Below are 26102 nucleotides of genomic sequence, written 5' to 3'. Positions count from 1 at the left end.
ACACCCCACTGTGTAGCCATATCAGCCCTCTGGACAGGGTGTGCTGGTGGCACAGCATGGCCTGTAGCCACCAACTGCTCTCTAGTAAAGAATAAAATCACATTAGCTGCAGTTTTTCAGCCGTAGCCTTGCTGACCACAGCGTGAACACTGGGACAACAGGAGCTTGTGGCAAGATGTGGTCTCCTGGGCTTTTCACCTGGCAGAGCTCATGCTCTGCTCCTCTTTCACTGAGGCCATGCAGAGGCATGCTGAGATCACACTGCGGTAGCCCTGCCCCCTGTGTCTGCAAGACAGCATTTACTCCCTCCAGCACCAGAAAGGATGGATCGACATATTTACAGTCAGGAAAGGAATGTCTCACCCTCTGTCCCTGCCACACAGTGGCCATCTGCCCCTTGGAAATGCCTGAGAGGAGCACAGCTGGTGGAGCCTGGGCCCTTCTTTGTTCCAGGTCCCTGCAGACATGTCAGCTATTCCTCTCTCACTTCATGGTAGCCCAGCAGTGGGGATCACAGCTTGTGCAGCTTGACCATCACATACGGTCCAGGGGCCACAGCAGAGCCCAGCCACTGGCTTGCATCCTATGCCACACCATCACCTGCCAGCCCTGACCCTGGCTTGGCTTATCTATACTGTGGGAGCTGAGCAGATGTTTCCCTGACTAGGCACCACAGCCTTAGCACACAGGGACGTACCAGAGAAAATGGAGTTAGGCAGTGTCTCAGGAAACTGCCTAGCCCCACCATGGAGATGTGGGCAAACCATTCCCTACTGGCAGATCCCACTGTTCCATGGGCTTCAAGGTCTCCAGTCATAGAGATGCCACAGTAAGAGTGTTCTTGAAGGGAGAAATATTTTACTAGCACTTAATCTAAATCTTTCCTGCTTTAAGTCCACTGCATCTTATCTGCAGTGGTCACATAGAGGATCTTATTGTCTTATTTGTTCCTATCTCTTATGTATTTCAGAATTTTATCATTGCTCTCCCCACTTTCCACCATCTTCTCTAAACTAAACAAATGTAATTCTTTCAGGCTGTCCTCAGAAGCTGTACTTGTAGACCTCTGATAGATCTCCTTCTACTCCACTGGGCTTGTTCCAAGTAATTCACATCTTTCTTGAAGTGTGGAGCCCAAAACTGAAGCCACAGAATCTCATCTGGGGCTTTCTTAATGCTATATGGAAAGATTTCTTCACAAAACCTACAAACCGCAGCCTGTCCAGGCAGCCTTTTTTTCTCTTCCATGATGTTTAAAATTTATACTCATTTGAAAATTAACCATAGCCTGCCCAGCTTAAACATCAAGTACAAATAGGCTGCCAAGCCTGCTGCTTCCCCTCCTGTACATGTTACTGGTGGTTTCTACCTCTGTGTAAAACTTTGCAATTCAGTGCGGTCAAATTATTTTTTTTTTTTCCTCTTGGATCATTTATGCATATGAAAGCCTAAATGTTTCCTTTTAGGGTTTTAGAGCACCAGTCGTGATGTAACTTATTTTAGGCTTTTAAGTTATATTATTATCTATATTGAAACATACTGGATTCATTGCAGCTCTTCTAAGGAAAACTTGCCTTATTTATTAATAAAATATCATATACACACACACACACACATATATATATTTATATCTAGAGAGAGCATTGCCTTAGGTTGTCATAAACCCCAGATACTCTGCCAGAGGCATTAAGTTGATTCAGTATGAGTTGTGCTTGATACAGCCATGATACAATCAGCCAGGTGTGCTGGTTGTTACTTTTTACCTGACTACCTGATTATTTACAGGTTACTGATTGTTTTTTTCAGTATTTTTTCATTACTTTGTGCTGGAGCTCTTATTCCCTTTGCCCTTATCTCTTTCTCTTCCACTCTCCTCTCCCCAGCCCCATTTCACATCGAATTCTGAACGATCACTCCACTTTCCTAAGTAAGTCTTCCAAGGGAAACTGTATTAGGCCTTGTCATGCAGGAAACATCCAACTACTTTACACTTTCATGTTTTAAAAAATAAATTATTAAATTTCTTCCTTTTTTTGCCACTGGAGCAGTGTTGGTATGATGTTTCTTATAATTTTTTAGAATTACTTAGGCTAGGGGCTTTCAGTCTCTGATTTGTAGCCTGATTGGGAACATGGAAGTTTCACATACATAAATGATCCAGACAAAAAGGGCCAGCTGAGTCATAACATTGGTCCACCTAAACGAGCATCTAGTGCTCTGACAGAGGTCAACAGCAAGTGACTGGGAAGGAAGAGCAAAGAGAGGGCCAAGTACGCGTTGTTGTTTCCCTTAAGTACTTTCCTTGGTGCCAGCAGGTGGCAGTCGAAAAGCTTTTTGAGCCAGATGTGATGGCTGTTCTGTTTAGAAGTCCTTTGTTGGTTCACTCTTCCATTAATTTTTCCACTCTTGTTCTGAATCCATGTAAACTTTTGGTGGTATGCTATCACCAGCTGCAAGAAATTCCAGAATTCACTAAATGCTCTGACACACCCCTTTGGTTGGGACCCCATATTCTGTAGTTTGATGGTTGCTCCTTACTCATCTTCTCCGTGTGCCTCATAAATGCATGGCCAGCTAGAGTCCACTGCCAGCTTCTCATTGCTGTGAAAAATTGTTTACTTTTATCTGTTTTCTAGTCTTTTAACCTTTGTTTTCCTTCGTTTGCAAGACTTTCTCTCTTACCCTGTGTCGGCTCAGATTCTTGAAGAGCCTTTGGGCAGAATTATCTAGATCTTGCTTTTCTTCCTCATCCTATATAGCGCTCCATCTCACAAATAGCTGAAGGACTGCAAACTGTCTGGCTCTCCTGACACTTCCAAGTAAACCAAAGGCCTGGGTTTTCTCATTAGCAACGGTGTAGCTGTAGCTGAAGCAGTGGGTCTCTTTGCTGAGAGCAGGTGGATGTTGCTCAGAGACCTTCATTAGCATGCAGACTTAGGACTCAGATCACCTTTGCCAAGTAAGTAGCTGAGTTGGTGTAAGGCATTACCATGGCTGTGTCCCATTAGACCTAGCATAGCTTGACACACTGGGTGCCTCAGGCTAAGCTTTAGCTCACAGCCTGGTCTTTTACCACAAGTTTTTCTTCTCCAGTGCGTTTGTCCAATAGGCTGAGCTGTGAACAGCAGCCAAGGCACTGCTGCAAGGCTACTCAGGTTGTGCTGCTGTGGAGATGATTTCCAGCCCGAGGGGCAGGCAGCCAGCTGGGGCAGCACCAGCATAACTCAGAGCAGTCAGTTTTTCTGGAAGGAGAGCCCTCAAATGGCCTCTCAGCACAGCCCTGAGTCCCTCAGCCCAGTGAATGTGGGTTGCTGGCTGAGGCCAAAGTGTGTCCTATTAGAGTAGCAGCAGGACGTCCGAAGTAAACCCTGTTTGTGACGAAAGGAAGGCAATTAAAATTCCACTTCAGCTTCCTGTCCCATTTCTTAACCTTGCAGCAGCAGGTGATTGGCGGGCCCTGCCTTCTGCTGCCCTCACTCAGCTGTGGCAGCAAAGCCCTGCTGCAGGCAAGCACTGCTGCCAGGGCACAGCCAGGACACCAGGGATTCAGGTGTACAGTTTGTCTCAACTTAACTTAGCATGACCTCTTGTTTTCAGTTTTCAAATATTTTTTCTCTTTTCCCAAAGCTGTGAACACACTACCTAGCCCTGCTGTTTAAGATTTCCCATGTTTCTGTCCAGGATTTGCTCTGCTGCACAGAGACATGAGTATGCTGACATCCTTACACTCTTCAGCCTACCAGATAGGTACAATAATTCATCCATGCGTAAGAATCCTGGTAAAACACCTGTGGCCTCTTTCCCAGCCAGACAGCTATTTAAGGAAGACAACCCTGCAGAACACAGGAAAGCCCTACCTCATCTACAGGTGTCTGGTCTTCATATGGCTTCCTTTGTAGTCAAAGGGTAAGTACCCAATGTACAACTTGGGTTTCATATTGCACTCTTGCTGTCCACACACTTTTTACTATGAATAATCACTATGGAATAGTGAGGAGAAAAGGCTAGGAATTTTCTCCAGTGTACAAGGCAACCCCTAAAAAAAAACCAAAACAACCCAACTGTAGTTTTTTAACAGGCACTGGAGTTTTTTGTCCTGTCACCTCTACTATAGGAGTTGCTACACTCCTATAGTGTATATAGCCAATCCAAATGGCTGCATGCCATTTGGATTTAAAAAATTAAAACAAAAAACAATTCTCACCTATTTACTAATTCTCACGTTATCTACTTCTAGCATACTAGAGGTGTTCTACAGAAAAAAATAGCAGAGCAAGAGCTCATGCCTCAAAGGAAAAAAACCCAAAACCAACCAAACAAAAAACCCCAACCCAAAAATATAAAAAAAATAAACACTTCATTCACCCTTGAGGCAAAGCAGATTGAAATTTCTAACCACAACTGGATTTTCCTCCATCCTATAAAGAATTTTATTGCTTTAGAAGACATCTCTGGGAAAGATCTGTATTAGGAGCAAATAAGCAAGTGCCTTTACCTTCCTCATAGGCTGAGGAAACAGATGAAGTGGATCCAGCCTCAAGTACTGCATCTTGTTTATTTTACAGGAATAAATCCCACCTTCATTTAGAGCCTAGTTTGCTTTGGCCTGAAGCTTTTGGATGTAGCTAACCCTGGGGTCTACAACCTGCTAGAACCATTTTTAAGTGGAAGTATCCAAAGTAGTGAAATGCTACTTGTCTTGGACATCAGGAGATTGGCATTCTTGTAGAGCAGGCTGGTGTAAGCAAAAGAAAGGATTGTGTTGAAGACGGAGAAAGGACAAGAATAGCTTGAACAGGATCTTCGATCCCTTCAGAAATGGGAAGGGTTTGAAACATTTACTTGCAGCAGATCAAAAGCAGAGAAACAATTAGCAGCTGCTCAAACTAAAAACTGCACCAAGCTCACACTCTCTACTCCCCCAGAAGTGAGGAGTAAATCACACTGGGATCAGCACTCCTCATTGATTGGTGTTTTTCCAGATTCCTCCCTCAGCCTATTGACTGACCCTTTGAACTCAAGCCAATCTGAGGACACAAATTCCATAGTTTGTTTTTTAAGTTAGGTTTATTTAGCAATAGAAGTATGTACATGTAAGAGAATCCCCTGCAGCATGAGACATGCACAAAGCAGTGTGGGACTGAAAGTGGTGCTGCTCAGTGGCCTCCCATCACCTGTCATCCCACTTTACTCAGCAGCAGAGCCAAGATTAGAAAGGGACAGGTGAGAAACGTATCAGTCCACGTGGCAGAGTCTTCCCAGTAACTGGTATTAAAACAGGCGGGCGCCATAGCCAAATGTCTGTTTAATGCCCTCGAAGTAGTAGCGCAGCCAACCTTGCTTTGTTCTTTCCTCCTCGCTGGCAGGAATGCCTTTGCCTTCCAAGCACACCTCTGTCTCACCACCTTTGTCAGTGAAGTTCAAGGTAATTGTTGCAAAGTGCCCTAGGGGAACCAAAAGGAATCTGTCAGCTGTGTGTATGCTGCCCAAGGAGCTGCTCTGCTCCTCCGCTCACACAGCACCATTTAAAAGCCTCCTCGGGATCCTTCCCAGAGGATCTCCTTATGACAGCTGCAGGCCTCCATCAGAAACAGAGGAGAGGGCTCCCTCCTCGTGGGGTTCAAAGCAGTTGCAGCCACATCTGAGAAAGATGCTACTTCATCATTCTAAACCCCGTCAGCTGCTCTAAGTGGTGTCTGATGATTCTGGCCTAATCATGCGGGATATGAAGCTGGGATGAGTGTGGGGCAGCTCCCAGAACACCACTATCACAAGCTAGAGTGCTGTGTGGTAAGTGGGGCTGGAATTCTTCAAGTACAGGCACGGGCTGTAATATCAGAGTCCATTTTTGGACTACTTACCAGCTGGCCAAGATTTAAATCTCCATTTCATGACAAGTTGCTTCTCAGGGACCTTGAAAAGAGACAGTAAGACTGAGTAGTAACTTCTTCAAAATCTAGGAAACACCTAGAAATTTGTTAATCTTGATAAAAACACACACACACACAGAAGGAAAGAGATTTTGAAGTGTCCTTTTCCTTCCACTCTCCCTTTTACAGAAGCAGGCTGCAGTACAGCCTCTAACACTGAGACAGTGCCCCTGTCCTAAAGACTGTAGTGGCAGGAGGGCTAAAGAGGCAAAGAGTCAGTTACCATCCTAAACATCCCTCCAACCCCTAATAAATAAGTAAAATCACACAAAGACAGGTCAGGTCTATGACTACAAGGGAGATTTTCTCCCTAGACTGAAGTCCCATACTATAGGAATGCTTCAATAGCCACAGTATCTATAAATTGGGCACCAAGCAGAACTCCACAAATGCTACCTGAAGAATTGTTCTAGAATTGATGCCTAAAAAATAAAGGCTGCCCCTTAGACCAAGGTGCACTAGTTAGTACTTACTAGGTCAATAAACTCTCCTGTGACACTGCCATCCAGCAACTGAAATTTGCCTCCTTTGTCAGCCTCCAAGGTGGCTTGTGCATGGGTGAAAGCTTGCACCATCTGAAAGAATTCAGGATAAGACCTGTATTACTTGACATTATCTGCTTGCAAACTTGTTGCCTAATGCCTCCTACCCAGCTACAAAAGTTTAGGAAAAGGAGACAAGTCAATAGTGCAAAGTCTTTATCACAGAAAGACAAAACTGCTGCCCTGGCCAGAAAAGCAATGTTATAGCCACTACAGTAGCATTTTGCTGGCCAAGGGAAAAGAACCCCTGACCTTCATATTCTGTGCAGTGTTCTGTAAGCCACACTTCAAATTATTCTGTTGATTCTTTAATGAAACCTGGACCTAAAGAAAGGTAATTTTTTTCCTTTTTCTTTTCGTAGGTAAGAGACTAAGACTATGTTTAAATAATGATACAATTCTGCTTTCTCTGAAACTACATAATAGTGTGCAGGAAAGAGAAAGCTATTCAAAGGATGATTTGATACCACCTGGCCTTAAAAGAAAAAAAACAAAGTCAAAAAGCACATAACTGTATATCCCAAGAGATCTGACCATATGCAATAAAGGATACACCTACAGACAGGTGCTGACAACAATCTGGAACTGTCTTCTGGCTGCCATTAATCCTCTCGTCAACTGTGTGAAAGATGCACACTCCAGCTTTAAGCAACCATTCTGCAGACCAGACTTCCTATTCCTTTCTCATAGATTGTGAGTCCTACAGAATGCCTTAAAAAGCTTTTTAGGAACACCTTCCTACAGGAGAAGAATAATTCTCAGAACAGGCCTAACATTACCTCCTGAGTAACAAATACCCGGTAGAGCTCCTCAGGAGATGTTAAGAAGTTGTCCTTCAGGCTGATTTTGCAAGTAGGGATCTTGACTCCTATGGATTTGGACTGTGATGTGCCAGTACTGCTGCTAGCAGCCCTCTAACAAAACAAGCAAAACAAATACACACGTACTTTCTTAACAAAAAACTCAAGTAGTTCACATATCTAAGAGAAAAACAAATCCCTTTGATAAAGATGTAATTAGGTGCAACCATATTTGAGTGTAAAAAGATGTATTGCTCTGCTTAAATTAACAAATACCACGTGCTGTAAACAGAAACAGTCAGGCCTACGCCACAGATTGCCAAATCCTTAATATATTTTATCCTAAAAACAGAATACGCTGCTCCTGTAAGTCCTGGATTCTATTACTGTGTACCTTTCTTCATAGATCAAAAAGCATGTTTGCACAGTTTTATTTACCTTGTGCTCTTCTGCTTTAGGAGCCATCTGAGGTGTTGCTTCCATATGTTCACCATTCACTGTGGGCAAAATCATGCCCTGGGTGAATTCTGAAAGACAGGAATGCACCCATTAAATTAATACAAGAACTAGTACACCTTTCAACTTTCCTTTGAAATAGACAATCAAAGAGGACTTCCTGGTTACTTCCCACTCTTGGCACACCCACAGTTTGGAGCAGCATTTGAAAACAAGTAAACAGACCTCTTTTTACAAGCAATTAACTCCTCATGCCCTCATTACTCTCCACTGAAGGCCGTATCAGAATCTGCCTACACTGACACTTCCCTCCTCTTCCTAACACTGATCCCCACCTTCCACATGCTGCTCTCATATTAATGTTAGCATTACAGTTCCTCATTTTTTTCTCTCTCACTAATACAAATAGCAATCACATCTCAAATACTTTGGTCTTGCTTATCCAGACAACCCAAACCAAGCTTTTCCATTTCTTTTCAGACTGATTCACCATTTCTCATACCACTGTAGTACAAAATAAAGCTACTACACCAGATGCCAGGACTGCATGCACAAAGCCACGGGAGGTCTCAACAGTACCCTGACCAGAAACACTGGAATTCAGCCTCTTTCAGCATCACGTTTGCTTTTCTCCAGCTCTACCATGCCCGCCTTTAGCAATTACAAAAATGTGCTCTCTTTCCTCTTCATCTGTTCTAACTGGCAAAATTCCATTACATAGCAATATTTAGCTCCCACCTATTCTTATTTATTCCAGCCCACAAGAGCATACAGTTCTTCCTGAAAAAGATTCTCATCTACCATAGGGTGACTGCATCTCCCACCCTGAACACTACAATGCCTGAAAAAACCCAAGGGTATAGAAATTTTATCCTAGGAAAACAGTAACCAGTGGTGGTTTGTACTCAGCAAAATTTTAATACCTGGCACATGTAGGGCTGTACAGGTAAGGAGGTATAAGAAGTATTTGTAGCGTTCCCAGCCTGTGCTAGAGAGCAAAGCTGAGCTCAACCAAAGCACACTGATATAACTCCAAATGCTGGAATAAGATTTATCTGCTAAAGAAAAAAATAATTTTAAACCAGATGCTGAGACAGCTCATTCAATTACACTAACAAGCCTGCTGAGCAATTTCCAGTTGTTGGTTCTTCTCAAAACCAGGTAGCACTAGATGCCTTCACCAGTGTGCAAAATAGAAAAAAATAACAAGCTAGAGAGCAGCTATCGCCTTCCAAGGGAATCAGCCAACTAAAAGCCAGATTGTGCCACATCCAGTGACTGGCACTTAGTGTCACTGGGGGAGCAAACATATTTTACTGGCTTTATCTTCTCTACAGCTGAACTTCAGCATGTGGAGGACATTCTTAGTTTAAAACAAATCCAAAAATGCTCGATTGCTGCGTTACCACCGAGATCACTATTTCTGGGCTGTGCTGAAGTGCCTAGAGACAGAAGTGTTCCTCTCCTTGCCAAAAACTAGACATTTTCAAAAGAAACAGAAAAGTTACTATTGTTGCTGTGACACCTTACTGTTGATATGGGGTAAGGACTAATATTCCCTAATGATGTTGCCCCCATCCCTTGTTTAGTATTAGTCCATATGGGTTCCCATAACACTTCTCCCTCTCAGTTACCTACCTGTTTTGAGAGTGCTGATATAAGTTTTAATTGCATCTCTAATCTTTTTTGCACCCTCTTGCCTCATCAGGGTCTTCAAGTTAGTGTCAGGCTCATCTTTTGCAAGGCTGACATGAATCTAAACAAGAAGGACAAGTGCTCATTAACAAAGCAACACTTGGACAGTCCTTTTATTACTTAATTCAACATTGTAGTTAGACTGTGGCTAAGCTTTCACAAGCAGCAGTACAGTATTATTCATCTTTCACTTCATCTCTCTCAGCCCACAGTAATATACACATGTGCCTAAATACCCTCATGTGACCTTGTTATCTGGAAGGCAGGAATTAATATGACAAATATACAATGTGGTGAGGACAGAGTATAGTGACAGGATGAGGAACAACAGTTTAAAATTAAAAGATGGTAGATTTAGATTAGATAGAAGAAATAAATTCATCACCGTGAAAGTGGTGAGGCACTGGAACAGGCTGCCCAGGGAAGCTGCAGATGCCCCATCCCTGAAGTTTTCCAGACCAGGCTGATGGAGCTTTGATCAATGTGGTCTAGTAGGAAGTGTCCCTGCCCATGGCAAGGGGGCTGGAACTAGATAATCTTTAAGGTCCCTTCCATTTTAAGCCATTTGACTCTATGATTCTGTGAACCTAACCAGACCCTAACACTAAAAAAGTTCTACAAAAATGTCAGGGGAAAAAAAAAGAAGTATCACAGACCAAAATGTTAATACCATGAAGATTCCTGTTAGGACAGCCATATGGTCAGCAACCTGTGCTTACCTCAACTTCATCAATGTCATTTTCATCAGAGAGATTAGGAATCTCCACATAACCTTTGTATTTCACTCCTGTCTTTGAGGTGCCTGCAATTAAAATTGCATTTCTCGGTTTGATTATTGTAAAAGCGACCCCGTATCATGATGCAATATTCTCCATTATCGTTATTTCTCAAATTAACTAAGTATCCTTAATTTTATACTTGAATCTGGCCTTGCAACAGAAGGGGAGAATATCACTCACCAGTCCATGCCAGCTTGATAGCCCACTCGTAGAAGAAGATAAGTTTCCCCTTGCGGTTGTTAATGGAAGCCTCTCCATCCAGCTTGCTCACTTCTGTCACCTCACAAGACCCTTCCTCTCCCTCCACCCTGACAGGCAGGAGGAGAGTTTTCAGCCGCTCCGTGGACCAGTTGGAGGCATCCCGCTCCGTCCTGTGGGAAAACGGAGCGCTGGGAGAATCTGAGGCAGGCCCCACGGCCATCCTGCACCAGGACCCCCCCAGTCTCCCCCCGGCCCTTCCCTCCCTGCCCCGCTCGCACACCCCCACGGCCCTGCCGCAGGGCACCCCAACACCCCGCCTCGGGCACCCCCCCGCACACACAGAGGCGGGGGCCTTCCCGGGGCGTCGGCCCGAACACCCCCACCTCAGCACCAGCGTGCAGGCAGGGAACGGAGGGGAGAGGCCCCCGGGACACCGGCCGGATAGCTCTCTCCGCCCAGGGGCACAAGGACCACCCGGGCAGCCCTGCTCACCAGTGCCAGTTGTTGACGTTGGTGGCGTCCGCCCGCTGCTCGACAATCCAGCGCGGGTCTCCCTCCCCCCACTTAGCCATCGGGACCGCCGCAGCCTTTCCGCTGACCGCCCGTGGAAACTGCTAGAACCGCCGGCCGCCGCGCCACCTCCCGGCTTCCGTCACCGGCACGGTCCCTTCCGGCGCCCTTCCCCCGCCTCCCCCGACTCCCGGCTTCTTAGTTCCGCCGCACCGCCTCCCGCCGACACTCCCGCCGACACTCCCACTCCCGCCCCCGCCCGTGGCACTGCCTGTGGCACCTCCCGTAGCCACCCGTGCCACCCCTCGCAGCCGCCCCGAACGCCCGTAGCCCAGCCCTCAGCAGCAACCCAGACACCGCAGCCCCGCGCCCGGCCCTCTGGGACTTGTAGTGCGGCCCCGGTGGCGGGGCGGGGCGCGGGGCATGCCGGTACTCGTAGTGCGCCAGCGGGGAAACGCCAGGGCGGGCGGCGGAGGGAAGACTACCTGTCCCGGCATGCCCCGCGCCGCAGCTGCCATCCCTTCCTCCCTCCCTCCCTCCCCTCGCCTCCTTCCCCTGCCCAGCTCTGCCCTGCCCTGCCCGTGGCGGTGCCTGGCGCGGGAGAGGAGCGCGGGGAGGTGAGCGGGAGTGGGGGACGGCGGGACAGGGACTTGGACGGGACCCGGGTCAGGGGCTGGGGCGGTGATTCCCCTCCGGCACCTGCTCCGCTGAGGCAGACGCGCGGTGCCGTTGTAGATGAGCAGAGCGAGGGCGGACGAGGAGGAGTACTGGCACAGCTCCAAGTTCCGGGCCTTCACCTTCGATGATGAGGATGATGAGCTCTCTCAGGTAGGGACCGGCGCCAGAGCACCGAGGCCTGGCCTGAGGCGTCCTCCCCGCACGGACGCCTCTGTGGCTGTGTCAGCCCGGGCCTCGGCCCCAAGCTTCGCCTCGGGTCTGTGCTCCCTGCGTGGGGTGGATGCTCGCCTCCTCCCTTGTGTGGACGCCACCGGGGGCTCCTGTCTCGCCCTTTACGGTAGCCAAGGCGAAATCTCACTAGGACCGTGGCTCCCCACCCGTGCTCCAAGCTGCATCTGCTGCTGGCTGAGCTGTCAGTGTCTGTGTAGCTGTCTGAGGGGTGAGGAAGGGCTGCTGTGTCTGTTGAACACCTACAGAAATAAAATACCCCCTCCACAAGAGTCAGTGGAAACTGAAGAAGCTGTATTTGGAGCTCTTGAGGGAGATCATTTGAAGGGAATAGGAAACAAAGCACACTCTGCAACACTGGTAATCTTTATACAAGCTCTTTCTTTTGTTCATAGCTAAAGGAATCCAAACGGGCAGTGAATAGCCTTCGGGATATCGTAGATGATGATGATGATGACCTTGAGAGGGTCAGCTGGAGCGGAGAATCTGTGGGAAGTAAGTGCAGAAGTATTGCAAGTTACCCTTGAGACAGAGGCAATTTAAAATTACTGCCTAAGTTTAGCCGAGGTCTAATCTGTCTAATCCTGCATACCTAATCTAATTCTAGTCTCCTGAGGTTACACTGTGAGCCACTTGATTTACCTGTGCAGATCCACTGAAAAGAGAGCAAGCAGAAGCCCCAATTGAATGAAGAAGGGGAGTGCAGACAAGTGAAGGGAATTCAGTGTATTTCTCCCAATATGTAGCCCATCTTAGAGCAGACATTTTGGGAGTTATATAATCATAGCATGGTTTGGGTTGGAAAAGGATCTTATAGATCATCCATTTACAACCCCTCTGCCATGGTGTCACTAGACCAGGTTGCTCAAAACCCAATATAACCTGGCCTAGAACACCTCCAAGTGCTAAGGCTTGATATTCATCATCCTCATCTGGCCTGCAGGATTCTAGGTGATCATTTCTTTCACAGTGCTGTCTGAAATGGCAGTGTTAAGTTTGCTGTGCTTTGTCCCCACAGCATTTTAAGGAGGTGTTCTAAGGCTTAGTGTGTTTTTACAGACTGACTCTTACGCTTGAAATTTGAAAGTGAATTGTAACCATTAAGCAAATGTACTTCTAGTGATAATGGTAGTGAGCTCATAAACCTCATAAGCTGTCTGATGCACTTCGGAGTTTATGATCTACAGAATATCTGGCACTTGCTGGCCATTGTCAAGCAGTGACCATTTGCATTTGGATCACCTAGAGGACTTTCAAAGAGTCAGTTCTTGTCCTGTGCTGTAGCTCCTCTCTCTGGCTCAGGCCATTTCTTTTCCACCTCTCTACTTTTCAGCTTTTTTGCTCAACCACCCTATCCTAAAATTTGTGTGTTGTGCATAATGGAAGCCTGTGTCTTGAACAAGCAGGAGACATACATTGTTGCCAGCAGTGTATGCTCAGTGACAGCTGTTTTGTCTGTGTGGGAAGGAAAACTCTTAGTTTCCCTGCATACCAGGAAGGTATGTTCTTATGCTTCAAGTTGTTCTGTACCTTTAGAGCAGGGATTATGCTTTATGCCATGCAACAACATAGAAAATTAGGTGGTCTTCATTTTGTTATCGAAGCCATAATCAGCTGTACAATGTTGCTGAAACCCAGGGGTCAATTGCCAAGTGTTTCACACACAGTATTACATGAGATTGGGTTTCTATGCACTGCACCTACCTAGCACTGAGGGTCAAAGTTATCAGGATGTGCTAGTGCAGAACTGACTGCTGTGTCCTAGTGGCAGGACATTCCTGCTGTGAGGTAAGATCACTCTTTACAGACTTGTTTTCTCTTTCTCTGTTATAAATTACCTGTGTCTGTGCATAGGTATCTCCTGGTCAATCAAAGAGACAGCCTCCAGCAGCACAAGCTCGCTGGAGGGCCGAGACTCCAGCCTACAGAAGGGTTCTTCCTCCTATGCTGCTCTTCCCAAACAAGTTTCCTCCTACTCCCTGAGCAACCTATTCAAAGGTGAGGTTCATCATATATAATATGGGCAAATGGCTTATCCCTCAGGAGTGTCACAGGGTGCAATTTGCAAACAGGTGAGCCTCAACTATGGTGGTATAGTGTGAATCATTATACAGAGTGGCTTCTTTTGCAGTAGCATAGCTGGAGCAAACTGGCTTGCAGACTGGGCTTCTGTTCCTTCTGCAAGAGATGTTGCTGGTGAAGAGACCTTCTCTCATGGGTGTTTGTTTTGATTTCAGGACGAAACAAACTTCCAAGTTTCCAGTCCCTTTCAGATGGTAAGTTTTGAATCCCTACCTCCTTTTGGAAGGAGTGCAAATTTATGCAAACCAAAGCATTTCCAAAAAAAGGGAAGTGTCCTCTTCCTTATGTTGCAGAAAGGGAAACTGAATTGTTGGGTTGTCTGAAAGTCATCCAGCTAAGAAGCAATATGTTGGCATAATGGTTTGGGGCAATCTGCTTATGTACAACTGATGATTGTTGAGTTTAGAGCCACTTTGTATTGCCTTTTGGTGGTTTGAATTTGAACCCTTCTACCACAAAAACCAAGAAGAAGGTAATTTTGGAAGTGGGTGTGAATAAGAATTTTGATGTGCTACTCAGCTTTGCCTTTCTCTTTCAGCCCTTTCTGACATAGGAGTTAAAAACTATGCCCCAGAGCTGCGCAGATCGAAAGCTGAATACAAGGTGAGCAGCCTGTGTTTGTAGTGTGCTGAGGCCAGGAGAACCCTCTACTCTGTTGTTTTCACAGAACGTGATTAATTACTATTTCAGACAGCAGAGGGCAATGCAGGGATTAGGACAGGGAGCCTCTCGGTGTTCTCTGCCTTTGCTCAGAAGCAGCGAGCTTTGCTGGAGACAGTTGTTATTCCCTTTCCTAATGAATGGCTGGGCAATCTTTGTGAAAAGGATTCCTAAGTAGAGCTTTGCATCTAAGCTGCTTTCATGCTGGGTCAGATGAACTGGCATCATGTGTAACTTTTTAATTTTTAAAATCTAAAGTCTTCTAATCTTCATGTTCATCAGTCACTGGGACAACACAGAGTGAGTGCATAGAGGTGGATTTCCTGCTGGCAGAAATGTTTTTCTCCCAGATAGGTAATGTTAGGTGTTGCAGAATCTACTGAATTTGCAACTGGGTGGGTTCCTCATACTAGGTGTGAGGTTGTGGTTTCATGACCCCAGGTCCAGCTCTAACAGGAGCGAGCACAGATTCCTAATAGATACAGATAGGCACAATACTGACAAGCTGCCTCCATGGTGTAACAGAGGCTGAAATCAATACCTTTTCCAACAGACACATAAACATACAACCCTCAAGCCTGATCTTCAGCCTCCTTCCACTAGATTGAATTCCACTAGTGGAACATATACACACTGAGTCTCTCTAGTAGCTGCTCTTAGACATCCAGTTTGTTTTCTAGCTGAATCTCAAATCCCAGTCTCCTCCAGTTGCTGGCACCTGGGCCCTGGAGCATCTTAGGGTTCAAGGGCCTATTCCAGTTCCTGGTACTCAGACTGCTTATTTTACTCACTGACTGGTTGAGCTTGAAGTTCACTAGCAATAATATACAAACACATACACTTGGGACTGAGAGCCCACCCACACAGAAGGTGGTTAACTATAGAATTTAATGAGAATACAAGACAGACTACAGTGATCCATTGTAGGGCTTAGGCAGGCAGGCACACTAACTAGCCACTTGTTTAAATTTGGCTGGCACCCTGTAGCCCCTTTTCCCTCTATTTTCACATGCTTGTAGCTGCCCAATTAATTTTGATCCCTCCCATTCTCTGTTTTTTGTCTTTCCCATAAACTTCCATAGCAAGCCCTGCACATTTATACAACCTTCTTAAAACCTACCAGAATTCTCTGTCCCCTGCATCTTATACTAAGTTCTATGCCTCTTTAAGGTTGCATGGTTTTGGGTAAAGTTTCTTTGATTTACTCATCTTGGAGGGTTTTACACATGGATAATGACCTAATCTGTTTCATTTGATCGTGGCAAGGAGTGGGCAAGTCATTGTGTTCAGAGTGCACTTTGCTGGGTTTTCTTCACCTGTCCTTGGCCATCTGATCCTCACCAGGTTGGTGTATTTATGTTGATGAGCCATTAATCACATAATCTGACAGGCAGAACTTCCTGAAACCACAGCAGGAGAAATAAGTGTGCCCTACTGTGTTCTGTGCCTGCAGAGGCAGTGAAGCAGGAAGGAGAAGGGTTGTACAGCCTCCTAAAAGCAAGCAGGAATATTTTAAGTGGATTGGAACAAAGATGGGAAAGTTAATGGCACCTTTGAACCAATGTCAAGTGGCAGGCTGAGGAGCTACTTCTGGCCAGGGTTGCTGGAGGGAACCCTGGTGTTCAGGATATTTAACACAGCTATACATTGACTTAAGTGTGCAGTGGTCCCCTAAGAGGGCTGGATTAGCTCTTTTTTTCTACAGATTTGAGCTTTCAATAAATCTTCAGTGAATTTAAAATTCAGTATTCTCAGAGCTTGTTGAGGTTACTCCCTTTCTTTGTCTGTTTTGAGGCAGAAAGCTGAATTACAACTTGTATACAAAGTCTCAAGTACCTCACAAAGACTTAGATGCCTTCTTGGAGTCTGAGTTCAGGAGTGGCTCAAGGCCACTGCCACTTTTTATCCAGTGCTTCCAGGTTGTAGTGTCTAAAGGTGGCAGGGGAAGAACGATGGCCACTGCAGCAGCAGTAGTACCATATTACCTTAAGATGGTCTCACTGCAGGCTTCAGTGCTCTTGTTGCATTGTACCAGTTCTGTGTGACTCTCCAGGCACTTGCCTGTGGCTGTTTTGCCTTCGTTCTCCACACTGCTGTTGAAGGTTCACCAGCAGAAGTCCGTTTGCATTATAACAAAAACCTGACTCCTTCCCCCTCAGCTTTGGGTTTGCCAGTTTTGCATCTATTTTGTTTGTCCTAAAAGCAATGTTGGAACTTCAATTTGCAATGAGGACAACCTGGTGAAATGCACTTGTTATAAAGGATACCATGATGGACCTTGCTGAGGCAACCAAAAGACTGTGTTAACATTTGAGCCTGTAGCTTCCCTCCCTACCAGCAAGCAGAATCTGGGGGCCCAGCATCTGCACCTGGACACTGTAGGGACACATCCTACTAACAACCCCATTACTCTGGTCCAGCACAAGTAGAAAGCATCTTGGGAACCACCTCTGATTTTGTCTCTTGATGCTCAAGAGCTCTTTATTTTTCTTGTGGCAGGATTACAGCAGTGATTGGAGCCCCAAAGATACAGTCAGGCGGATGCAAAGGGGCAAGGTAAGGACTTTCCACTCCCACCTGCTTGCAAGAGACAGAGGGTGAGTGGTCCTGAATTTCTTTACACTTGGTTGTGGTCCTGGCTGTTCCAGGAGCAGGGATCTGTGTTGCTTGCAGCATCTAGCAGGGGGGGTGCTCTTCCTGTCTGCTGCTTTGCCAGGTAGCAGTGCCGGGGTCACACTGGCTCAGGAGCAGCAGGACACCTTCAGGTTTTTGTTGCATTGTGTATGTGAGTCATGCCCTCAGCTAGGCTCCAATTGGAGGTTTCTGTACTGCTGTGTCCCTTTCTAGCTTTTCTGCTCCTGGCCTGGATTTATGGATAAATTGAAAGGTGTAGGGCTTTATTTCCTTTCTTAGTTGGTGGCAAATGAAGGGAGGAAGACAGAAGCAATCTTGGTTACTCTGGAGGTGGAATCTTAGTCTCAGCTGCCTCAGTTTGCAGTGAGCACACAGGGAGCTTGTGGTTTTACTCTGCATGTGTCTCCTCAAAGACTGAGGTGAACTAAAAGCAGAGAGGGGCCACAATTATGGTGTAAGAAGAAGGGAAGAAGAATCCTTTCAACTCTACTGTTTGTTCACCCCCATGGAAGGGGCCCTGTAGAGTTCCCTTCTCCTGTCAGGGCTGGTCATTTGTGATGTGCGGGGGTTCTTTGCCTTGTAACAAGGGTGTTTATGTGGAATATACAGTATCTGATGTTTTAACTGGGCAGTATCTGATGAATATACAGTATCTGATATTTTAACCTGGGCAGTAATGTGGGCTAGCTCTCCAACCCCTGTGGACAGATTCCAGGGGTCATGCAGCACATGGTTTCATTTAAATTAGAAGTTCTCTGCTGATTGGGAGAGCAATTATTCATGTTGGTGAAGGGTTTATGGGAGAAGAATTGTCATTACCTTGGGGGTTGGTTCTGCCTGGGGATTGCCTGATGCCCCATATGCCTACTTAAACCTCTTCCATCTCCAGGTCTGCTCTCTGGAGAGATTCCGCTCCCTGCAGGACAAGTTGGTGCTCTTGGATGAAGCTGTGGCAGGGCATGATGGGAATGTCATTACAGCTGTGAGTCCTGCTAGGGCCACCTAGGGCTGGGACTTCCTGGGTGACCTCACAGAGGGTGCTTGCATGAATGCAGTCAGTTGGCCACCTGATCTCACAAGATAGGGGTTTTTTGCTTACTTATAAACGAGAAGTTACTGAAGAGTGTCAAAGTTAAGACTGGAAAGTTCCATATTCCTAATGGCTTTCCTGCCACTCTGCAGAAATCCATGCCAGGTTAATATCAAGGAGCCTGATCATTCATCCCTTCAGGCATTGCAGCCGGGGTTTAATCTGCTTATTACAGCACAGAAGATCTGAGGGGCTTCTCCAGTTTATCTGGCTTCCAAAGCACCAGACAGCAAATTGGACTGTGTCAGAGTTTCCCTCAATCCAGGTCTATTAAGCCCTTGGATCTCTCATAGAAATGTTTTTCTTTGTAAATCTTCGTCTTGCTTATCTAAGCCCCAAAGCAGGAGCTTAGGCAGACATCCAGGTAGCTGTGGTCCTGACTCACTGCTTGTCCTGTGTCTAGTGGGTGGCAGAATTCAGTTCAGTGCTGTAGTAGCTGTGTCTTCAGGGGCCCTTTGCCAAAGCTTCCCCAGGCCTTGACCAGTTTGCTGTCTGTCTGTCTGTCTAACTTCTGCTGGAGACTGATGTGGTCAGCTGAGAGCTGCTTCTCTGTGCTCACAGGTGCTGATATTCCTGAAACGGACACTAAGGAGAGGTAAGTGTGACAAGGGCCAGGGTTTCTATACTGTGTTTCTGTTAAAGGCAGAGGGGCTCCTACTGGGGTATTGCTACTTTACTGGGCATGAAATATTTCTACACCGAGTGTAACATGAGAAGGGGGGATGGTGATGCCCACGGAGGTCCCAGAGAGGAGCTTTAAGCAATGGTAGGTGGTAGCGGTGATGGGGTGAATGAAAAAGAATCTGTAGGGGTAGCAAACTGCTGTGAATTCAGCTGGCAACGTGGTGATTGGGCTCTGATCCTGTGCTCTAGCCTTTGAGACTGTGCTTTGAGATGGGATAAGGTTGTTGAATCCTGCCAGTGGCTTGCAACTCTGTGCACCATGCTTAGGCCCTTCTGGGTTGGTAGTGCTAACTTACTTACCCACCTGTACCTATCTCTCTCTAGAGATCTTGTTTCGGGAGCTGGAAGTGCGGCAGGTGGCCTTGTGTCATCTCATCCATTTCCTCAAAGAGACTGGTGAGCAGAAGTTGCTTCTGGATCTGCTCAGGTGAGGCTCTTGCCCAGCATAGTGTCAGGGCTGAGCACACTGCTAGGAACTTCTCTCCAAATTAATGTTGCTTGTTCCCTTTTGCAGGTTCCTAGACAGGACTGAGGAAGTTGCTGTAAGTATTTCCAGGAGCAGAAGCTCCCTTTTCTTAGTGAAGAGGGAGTGTAGTGGGTGGGAGAAGGTTGACTGCAGTTGTCTGGTAGTCAGGCAAGAGTTTTGCATCCCCATTTTGCCCTCTAGGGTCCTGTATCTCTAAAATCTGTGAGAATACACTGTGCTTCTTTTCCCTCTCCCACCAGCTGTCCCAGTACCGAGAGCATTTGAACATCCAGGATGTAGAGAAAAGGAGGGAATTTCTGAAAAGCTGTATTGGGTAAGACAAAATACAAGAGGGTGGGAGGGATGTGGATGCTTTACAGAAGGTGGCAGTAAAGAAAATTAGACCTCTGTCCCAGTGCCAGCTTTTAGTTTGAGACCTAATGCTTGGTTTTCTGCAGTGGAAATGGGGTGTTGTGGACATAATGTAGACTAGAGAGGAAGAATTTGTAGTGATCGCTAGTTCAGCAGCTTTTGCTGTTTACTTGGGAGTAAAGATGCTTCAGGGACCTTTTGATCATTGACCCTTTGGGTTGTGAAGGATGAAAGATCGGGTGCCTGGGCACTTGGATATATTGGTAGCATCAGCTGTAGGTTCTGTGAGAGGTGCCACATACTTTTTCCTTCTGTGGAGCCTGTGTAGGAGAGAGCCAGCTGGGAAGGGCAGCAGGGCAGAGTACCCACTAGGCACTCAGACTAGGATGCTGAGAAGCATCCTTTTAAGTGTTCTGTGTTAAGAGCCACTGACAGTGTCTCTTTCCTCCATGTCTGGCCAGGCTGCCATTTTCAGCTGAGGATACCTCCCACATTCAAGACCATTATACCTTGTTGGAGCGACAAATCATCATTGAGGTATTAAATCTTTGCTTCTGGTTGGGAGATGATTTGGACAGGAGATCCAGGAGATCTCTATCTGTTCCTAACTTAATCTGCTTTGGATCCAACCAGCCTGCCCTGGCTAGTGTAGTTTAACTGCTGTCCATGCTGTTGTGCCAGAGACATGTGTGAAGTGCCAGACCTGAGCCTTCATGGCATGCTGAGGCTGTGCTTGTGCATTGCTGTCTCAACACTCTCTACCAGGTTTCTGCCCCACAGGTCAGTTGCTGGGCCTCATGTTCACCCTTTCTGTCTTCCTCTTTCTGCAGGCCAATGATCGGCACTTGGAGACAGCTGGGCAGTCAGAGATATTTCGAAAATACCCTCGCAAGGCTTCAATTCTCAACATGCCACTAGTGACCACCCTCTTCTATTCCTGTTTCTACCACTACTCAGAGGCTGAGGTGAGGACAGTGTGGGTGAAGAGAAGGGTTATGTCTCATCCCTGTCACCCTAAATCGACAGAGTGATTAAGCTGGGATATGTTAAGGAAAGAAGGGGGGGTGGTCATATTTTATCCCTCAGAGAGACCTAGAGGAACCCAGGGACCAACTCCCTTGGTCCATCTGGAACCAATTTGAAGTTTTCTTTTGGCTTCTAAGATGGGACAGCCTGTCAGGAAGTCACCTCCTAGAGGCCACTGTCTGGGTCCAAGGAGTCAGAATTGACCCTTAATCCCATGAGGCTGAGGTGTGTGATACTGGTCTTGGAAGTGCTTGAGGTGCGCTGGTTGAGGATGTAGGGGAAACCAAACGACAGCACTAATGAAAGTGGGATAGCTGCTCTCTTCTGCTTGCTGTTTCCTCCTGTGGCACTGACATGGGCAAAAAGCAGTAAGAATGTGGGGAGATGCACCCTATGTGTGGCAAATGCATTACAACAGGTGTCTGAACTGTTGTAGAATGCTCTCGAATGTTCCTGAAAGGTAGGGGATGTAACCCCTTTGCCATGCCCAACCCCATGTTTGAGGGGCCAATTAGAACGGCCCATAATTCTGTGCTACCTGCACCAGGGATTCACTGTGCTACAGGTAACACTCACCAGGTGTCCAATAAAACGTTATGTTGATGTGTGGTGGCCGGGGTGTGGTCACAGAAACACTATATAAGTAAAAGCTACTGCGCAATAAAGTTGAAGCTTGTTTACCAACCATATTGGTTGCTTTAGTTTTCCCTCACCATTTTCCAACATCTGAACCTCTCCCATGGCCTTCCCTCTGAGTTCACACTAACTTGTCTGCTTTCTCTAGGGAACATTCAGCAGTCCAACCAACCTGAAGAAAACGTTTAAGGTACATGAGTCTCTTGTTGTGAAATGTTGCTGAAAATGTGGGCAGCCAAATTGTATTTAGCGAGGAGGCTGGGCAGGAGCTTGAGGGGACTGAGAGAGAGGGCAGCATGAATTCCTTCTTGAGCAGGGCCATTCTGGAGGCTCAGGCAAAGGGGAGCCATGTGGAGGGTGCACCCTGGCTGCAGGAAGCACTTGCAAATTCCCACCTGCTTCCTGCAGTGCTGTCCCTGGCATCAGGCAGCATCTCACCTCCTTGCCTGGCTGTTGGTGTGGGTCCTGACAGGGCTGGGGGCAGACCCACACGGGCCTTCTGAACTGTGCTAGTGCTCTGATGGCAGCTTTATGCCTTGCAGATTCCTGATAAGCAGTATATGCTGACTGCCTTGGCTGCCCGTGCCAAGCTTCGAGCCTGGGATGATGTGGATGCCCTCTTCACCACCAAGGTGAGCTGCAGAAAGCCTTAATGGCGACTCAGTTCCAGGTTCTGATATCTACTACTGGGAGCTGGCTTGTTCTGGAGTTACCAGACAGACTAGTTTTATTTCAGCAGGGCCCAGCACCTCTGCTGCAGGGTATTGCAATACGGTCCTCTTCTCCCTGCCTAAAACCTCTGCTGGCCCTGGCATGGCTGCAGTAACAAGGTCAGAGAAGGGGGCTGCCCTCGTGCTCTGTTTGCAGCCAGCCTGCACCCAACCACTGCAGGAAGGGCTCTGCCAGTGGTGGCTGGTGGCATATGTTGGTTGCACATACTCTTCTGGCTGGAGGGATTGTCCTTTAGGGTTTGTATAGGGTTTGACTCTCATTTCAGAACTGGCTGGGCTACACCAAGAAGAAGGCACCTATTGGCTTTCACCGGGTGGTGGAGATTTTGCAGAGGAACAATGCTCCTGTGCAGGTGAGTAAGGAATCACTGCTTATGTTCTCTTGCTCTTTGTTGGGGTCTGGGGTGTATATGATTCCCCAGCTGAGCCACTTCCTGGCTGGGAGTGAGAGAACAGAGCTGCTGGCTCTGACAGGTGGCCCAGAACTCAGCTGAGCAACAGATGCATCAACAGGAAGTGTGGGTGAAAATGAGGGCTGGGTCCCTGGTCTGACTGCAAGAGGGGACAGCAGGCCTAGAGTTATGTAGGACCTCTGTCCACAGTGCATTGCCACCTTTGTTTGCTACATTAACTCTTCTTATGCTTAATCTATCTGGCAATGGTTAACCCAATCTATAGGAAGGAGGTAGCCTGTGACTGAGCTTTGTTAGCAAAGCTTTACTGCCTCCATGGTCCTCAGCAGTCTTGTTCTGGTCACTTGTTGCTGAAGGAAGGGGGTCAAGTCTGTGAGTCAGCTTGAAGGTCTTTGTGACTGGAGTGAGAGAGCAATGCAGGAGGTACCTGCAGAAGGGAGGAGACACTCTTCCTTCCCTCATAGGTACTGCAGGAATATGTGCGCCTGGTGGAGGATGTGGAGACACGGTTGAACCTTGCCACCAAATACAAGTGCCATGACGTTGCCATTGAGGTAGGTCCCTGCTGTGTGTGTGTGAAGAGGTGGGACCCTGCTTTTTCCCCCTAGCTTTCCCATGCTCTGCATGTGCCTGGTGGGGTTTGTTTATCCCTGCGGCCTGGAAGCAGTGATATGAATCCCAGTGGAAGACAAGTGAGACAGAAGAGTGGCTTTTAGTGTTTGTGCTGTGGTGGGAACTTGAGATGGGATTGAAGAGTTGCCCTGCTCATCTACAGTGCACCATCTAACTATGGAAGTGTCCTTTTCACTCAGTTGATTTTGCTGTTTATGCAGACATACAGGGATTTAAAAGATCGCATCCAGCTGACAGCGTATAAGTGCAAGGTGGAACGAGGCTCTGCAGAAGAAGAGAAGATAAACAGCATTCTCAACAACACGGTAAGAAACTCCTCCTTTTTCTTCCAGAGACTCTCATCAGAAACAGCCACAGATGAGGTATAAGTGCATGGCTGTCCTCCATACTTTTTATCCTTGCTGGGAAACTAATCTGAATGTTTGGAATTGCATTCAGTGTAGGAATGAAGGGTGAAATTGATACAAGTAGCACCCTCTGGTCATTGTTGTCCTTATCAGGGATTGGGACTCACTAACTTGGCCCTTAAGGGGTCAGCACTGTTAGTCATATTCTCTCTTTTAGCAAATCCGATGGAAGAACTGAGCACCTGTGAAGCAGCCTGCTTGGCCATTGCCTTGTCAGTGAAAGAGGAAACTGCAAAACCCAGTTTGGTGCCAACAGAACAACTGTCATCAGTGAGAGTGGGTGCCTGTGGCTCGTGGGACAGTGGCATTCAGGCTGGTTGAATGCAGCTTCTCCAGTGTAACCACCAAAACCATGGTACTGATCCACCAGGGTTGATTCTTTTTGGAATCTGACTCTCTTTGACTGTCTATAAGCCAGGCACTGCTTTTGTTTATGGAGGGAAGTTGCTGGGCACAGCAAGGTTATGTTTGCTCTGGGTGGTGCCTGGGCTTATTCTTGCAAGAGGAACAGGTCAGTCACACTCATGAGTCTCTCTACCAGACAGTGGTGACCAGTCCCTGTGACACTCAAGCTGGCTTGGTCACCACCAGTCATGGCTGTGGCTGGAGTAAAGTCTACTGGACTGTGTTCTCCCTGCATCTGAAGAGTGTGTTGGGAGAAAGGACCAGCTGCACCTTTCAAGCTCATATGGTTGATTTGTTCTGGCTTACCCTAGGAAAAGAGGTGATGTACAAACCCCTACAAGAGCACCAGGACAGCAGCCTCTGCTAGTATCCTTGTGCTGGCATTGTGCAGCTCTTGGGAGATCCCTTTATCAGGGAAGAACAGACACCTGTTTTGGTGCTGGTGAGAGCCCTGTTTGGTTGGATGTAGAGCCTTGAACCCTTTTCAGTTGACACAAATCTGCTCAGCTCTTTTCTCTGAGAGTGTTACACCAGGAAGGATTGAATTGCACTTTCTCAGAAACAACTCCTCAGGCAACTGTTGGCTTCACCCTTCCAGGCCTCACTTCAGTTCCTTAAATAAAGCTCTCTTTTTCTCCTTGGGCTATTTCTTTTCTTCCCACACTGAGTAATTTGTCACTCTGTGTGCTAATCCTGAGTAATTTCTCACACCTCCTACAAAGTGAGTATGCAGAGTGTTTTCTCATGTCCTGGAAAGCAGAGTGCATGTCACCTTGGGAGTGCCTTTGCTTGCAGCAGTACTCTTTTTCACACCTTCAATGCCATCAACATAGTTAAATTAATGCTGTAGGAGAGTCTTTCTGCAGGGGCAGTCACAAAAAGGTTTGGACAGGAGCTGGTGTAGAAACAAGTTCAACTCCTGCTCTCCTCGTTTTTTCATGCTAGCTACTCATTTCACCTAACTGCTGGCTCTTGGGGTGGCACAACTTTACCCAGCAGAAAAAAGACTGCTGCAGTGAGGGTTGTCCTCCCCCATGTTCCTGCCTTCTTCTGTGCTTTCTGGAATGCTGTGGTGGCTCTGGAAAACTCCCAGTTTCCTTGCAGTAAAGTGTGCAGTTCTCTAGTAATGGCACACTGTGGCAGCAGCAGTGCCCAGGCTGGGCTGGCTGGGTCCTCCAGGGGTGAGGGCTCACTGCCTGTGCAAGTAGGGCTGGTGCCTGCTGTGCCATCAGGGGACATAAACCAAGTCAGAACCTGAGCAGGTGGAAGTTTCATTCAGGCCACCCTTGTTCCTTGTGCCAACTGTGGTGCCATGGGCACGAACAGGCTGTGGATGGTGAACAGTGCAAGCCAAGACTCACAGCTGCTCTCAGTGGGGCCTGGGGTCATTTTGTCCCTGAAGAACTTGACTGAGGGTGTTTCAGCCCTGTTGGTAGCTCTCGCTGTGTGGGAGCTGTACTGGAGTTGGGTTCAAGGCTCCGGTAGGTTCCCTAAGGCTGCAGGGAGCCTTGGGGAACGGGCCAGTTTTCACCTCTCTATACCCAGTGCAGGTCTGTGATACACTGAAGGGTGATCTGAGTTTCTTCGGGACACACACAGTTCAGATAGCTCAGCAATGTCCTGCTGTGGCCAAGAGCACTGTGCATTTGCCTCACACCAGGCTAAATGGTGCTCTAAGCTGTCCTCTGCTGAAGCAAGCAGAGCTAGGAGATGCCTTCAGCCACCTGTAAACCCTCAGGTGGAACACTGTCTCATCAGTGAAGGAGGGAATCACCTGCTCTAATTTTCAGGGCTTTCTGAGCTAATTGTATTCACTCTGTGTTGTGCTTGTACCCCTAAAAGCATCCCTGCAGCCCTTTTTAAGGAATAAGGTAAGTCCTGGAAGGGTTCCTTCACCTGGGTGCTGCTGTGCTAGGACATGGGGACTTAGTAATAAATGTGTAGAGAGAGGAAGCTGAGAGGTGCTCAGCTGGGGAGGGTAGGAGGGACAAGTATTGCCCTAGGAAAGCTGAATGTGAATGAAAATATAACTTTGAACCAGAAA

General features: G+C 47.1%; 2 protein-coding genes across 2 annotated transcripts; one reads left to right on the top strand and one right to left on the bottom strand.

The window, feature by feature from the left end:
- Positions 1–5052: 5052 nt before the first annotated feature.
- AHSA1 (activator of HSP90 ATPase activity 1) lies at positions 5053–11082 on the bottom strand. The gene is made up of 9 exons (XM_030451945.1): positions 10896–11082; positions 10383–10573; positions 10143–10225; positions 9367–9484; positions 7711–7799; positions 7252–7386; positions 6404–6505; positions 5862–5913; positions 5053–5444 (listed from the first exon to the last, which is right to left on the bottom strand). The coding sequence occupies exons 1-9, from the start codon at positions 10973–10975 to the stop codon at positions 5272–5274; spliced, it is 1023 nt and encodes a 340-aa protein (XP_030307805.1). The 5' UTR covers positions 10976–11082; the 3' UTR covers positions 5053–5271.
- A 370-nt stretch (positions 11083–11452) lies between these two features.
- On the top strand, positions 11453–24702 carry VIPAS39 (VPS33B interacting protein, apical-basolateral polarity regulator, spe-39 homolog). Its single transcript, XM_030452568.1, has 20 exons — positions 11453–11530; positions 11649–11741; positions 12215–12314; positions 13674–13817; positions 14057–14095; positions 14440–14504; positions 17061–17117; positions 18085–18177; positions 18847–18880; positions 19294–19396; positions 19484–19511; positions 19696–19769; positions 20269–20344; positions 20638–20772; positions 21618–21659; positions 22012–22101; positions 22467–22553; positions 23078–23167; positions 23447–23551; positions 23811–24702. Exons 2-20 carry the CDS (start codon positions 11649–11651, stop codon positions 23829–23831), a joined length of 1476 nt encoding a protein of 491 aa, XP_030308428.1. The 5' UTR covers positions 11453–11530; the 3' UTR covers positions 23832–24702.
- The last annotated feature ends 1400 nt before the right edge of the window (positions 24703–26102 follow it).

Source organism: Calypte anna, chromosome 5A (assembly GCF_003957555.1).
Source record: "Calypte anna isolate BGI_N300 chromosome 5A, bCalAnn1_v1.p, whole genome shotgun sequence".
Lineage (NCBI taxonomy): Eukaryota > Metazoa > Chordata > Aves > Apodiformes > Trochilidae > Calypte > Calypte anna.
This window is presented reverse-complemented; position numbering and strand designations above follow the sequence as displayed.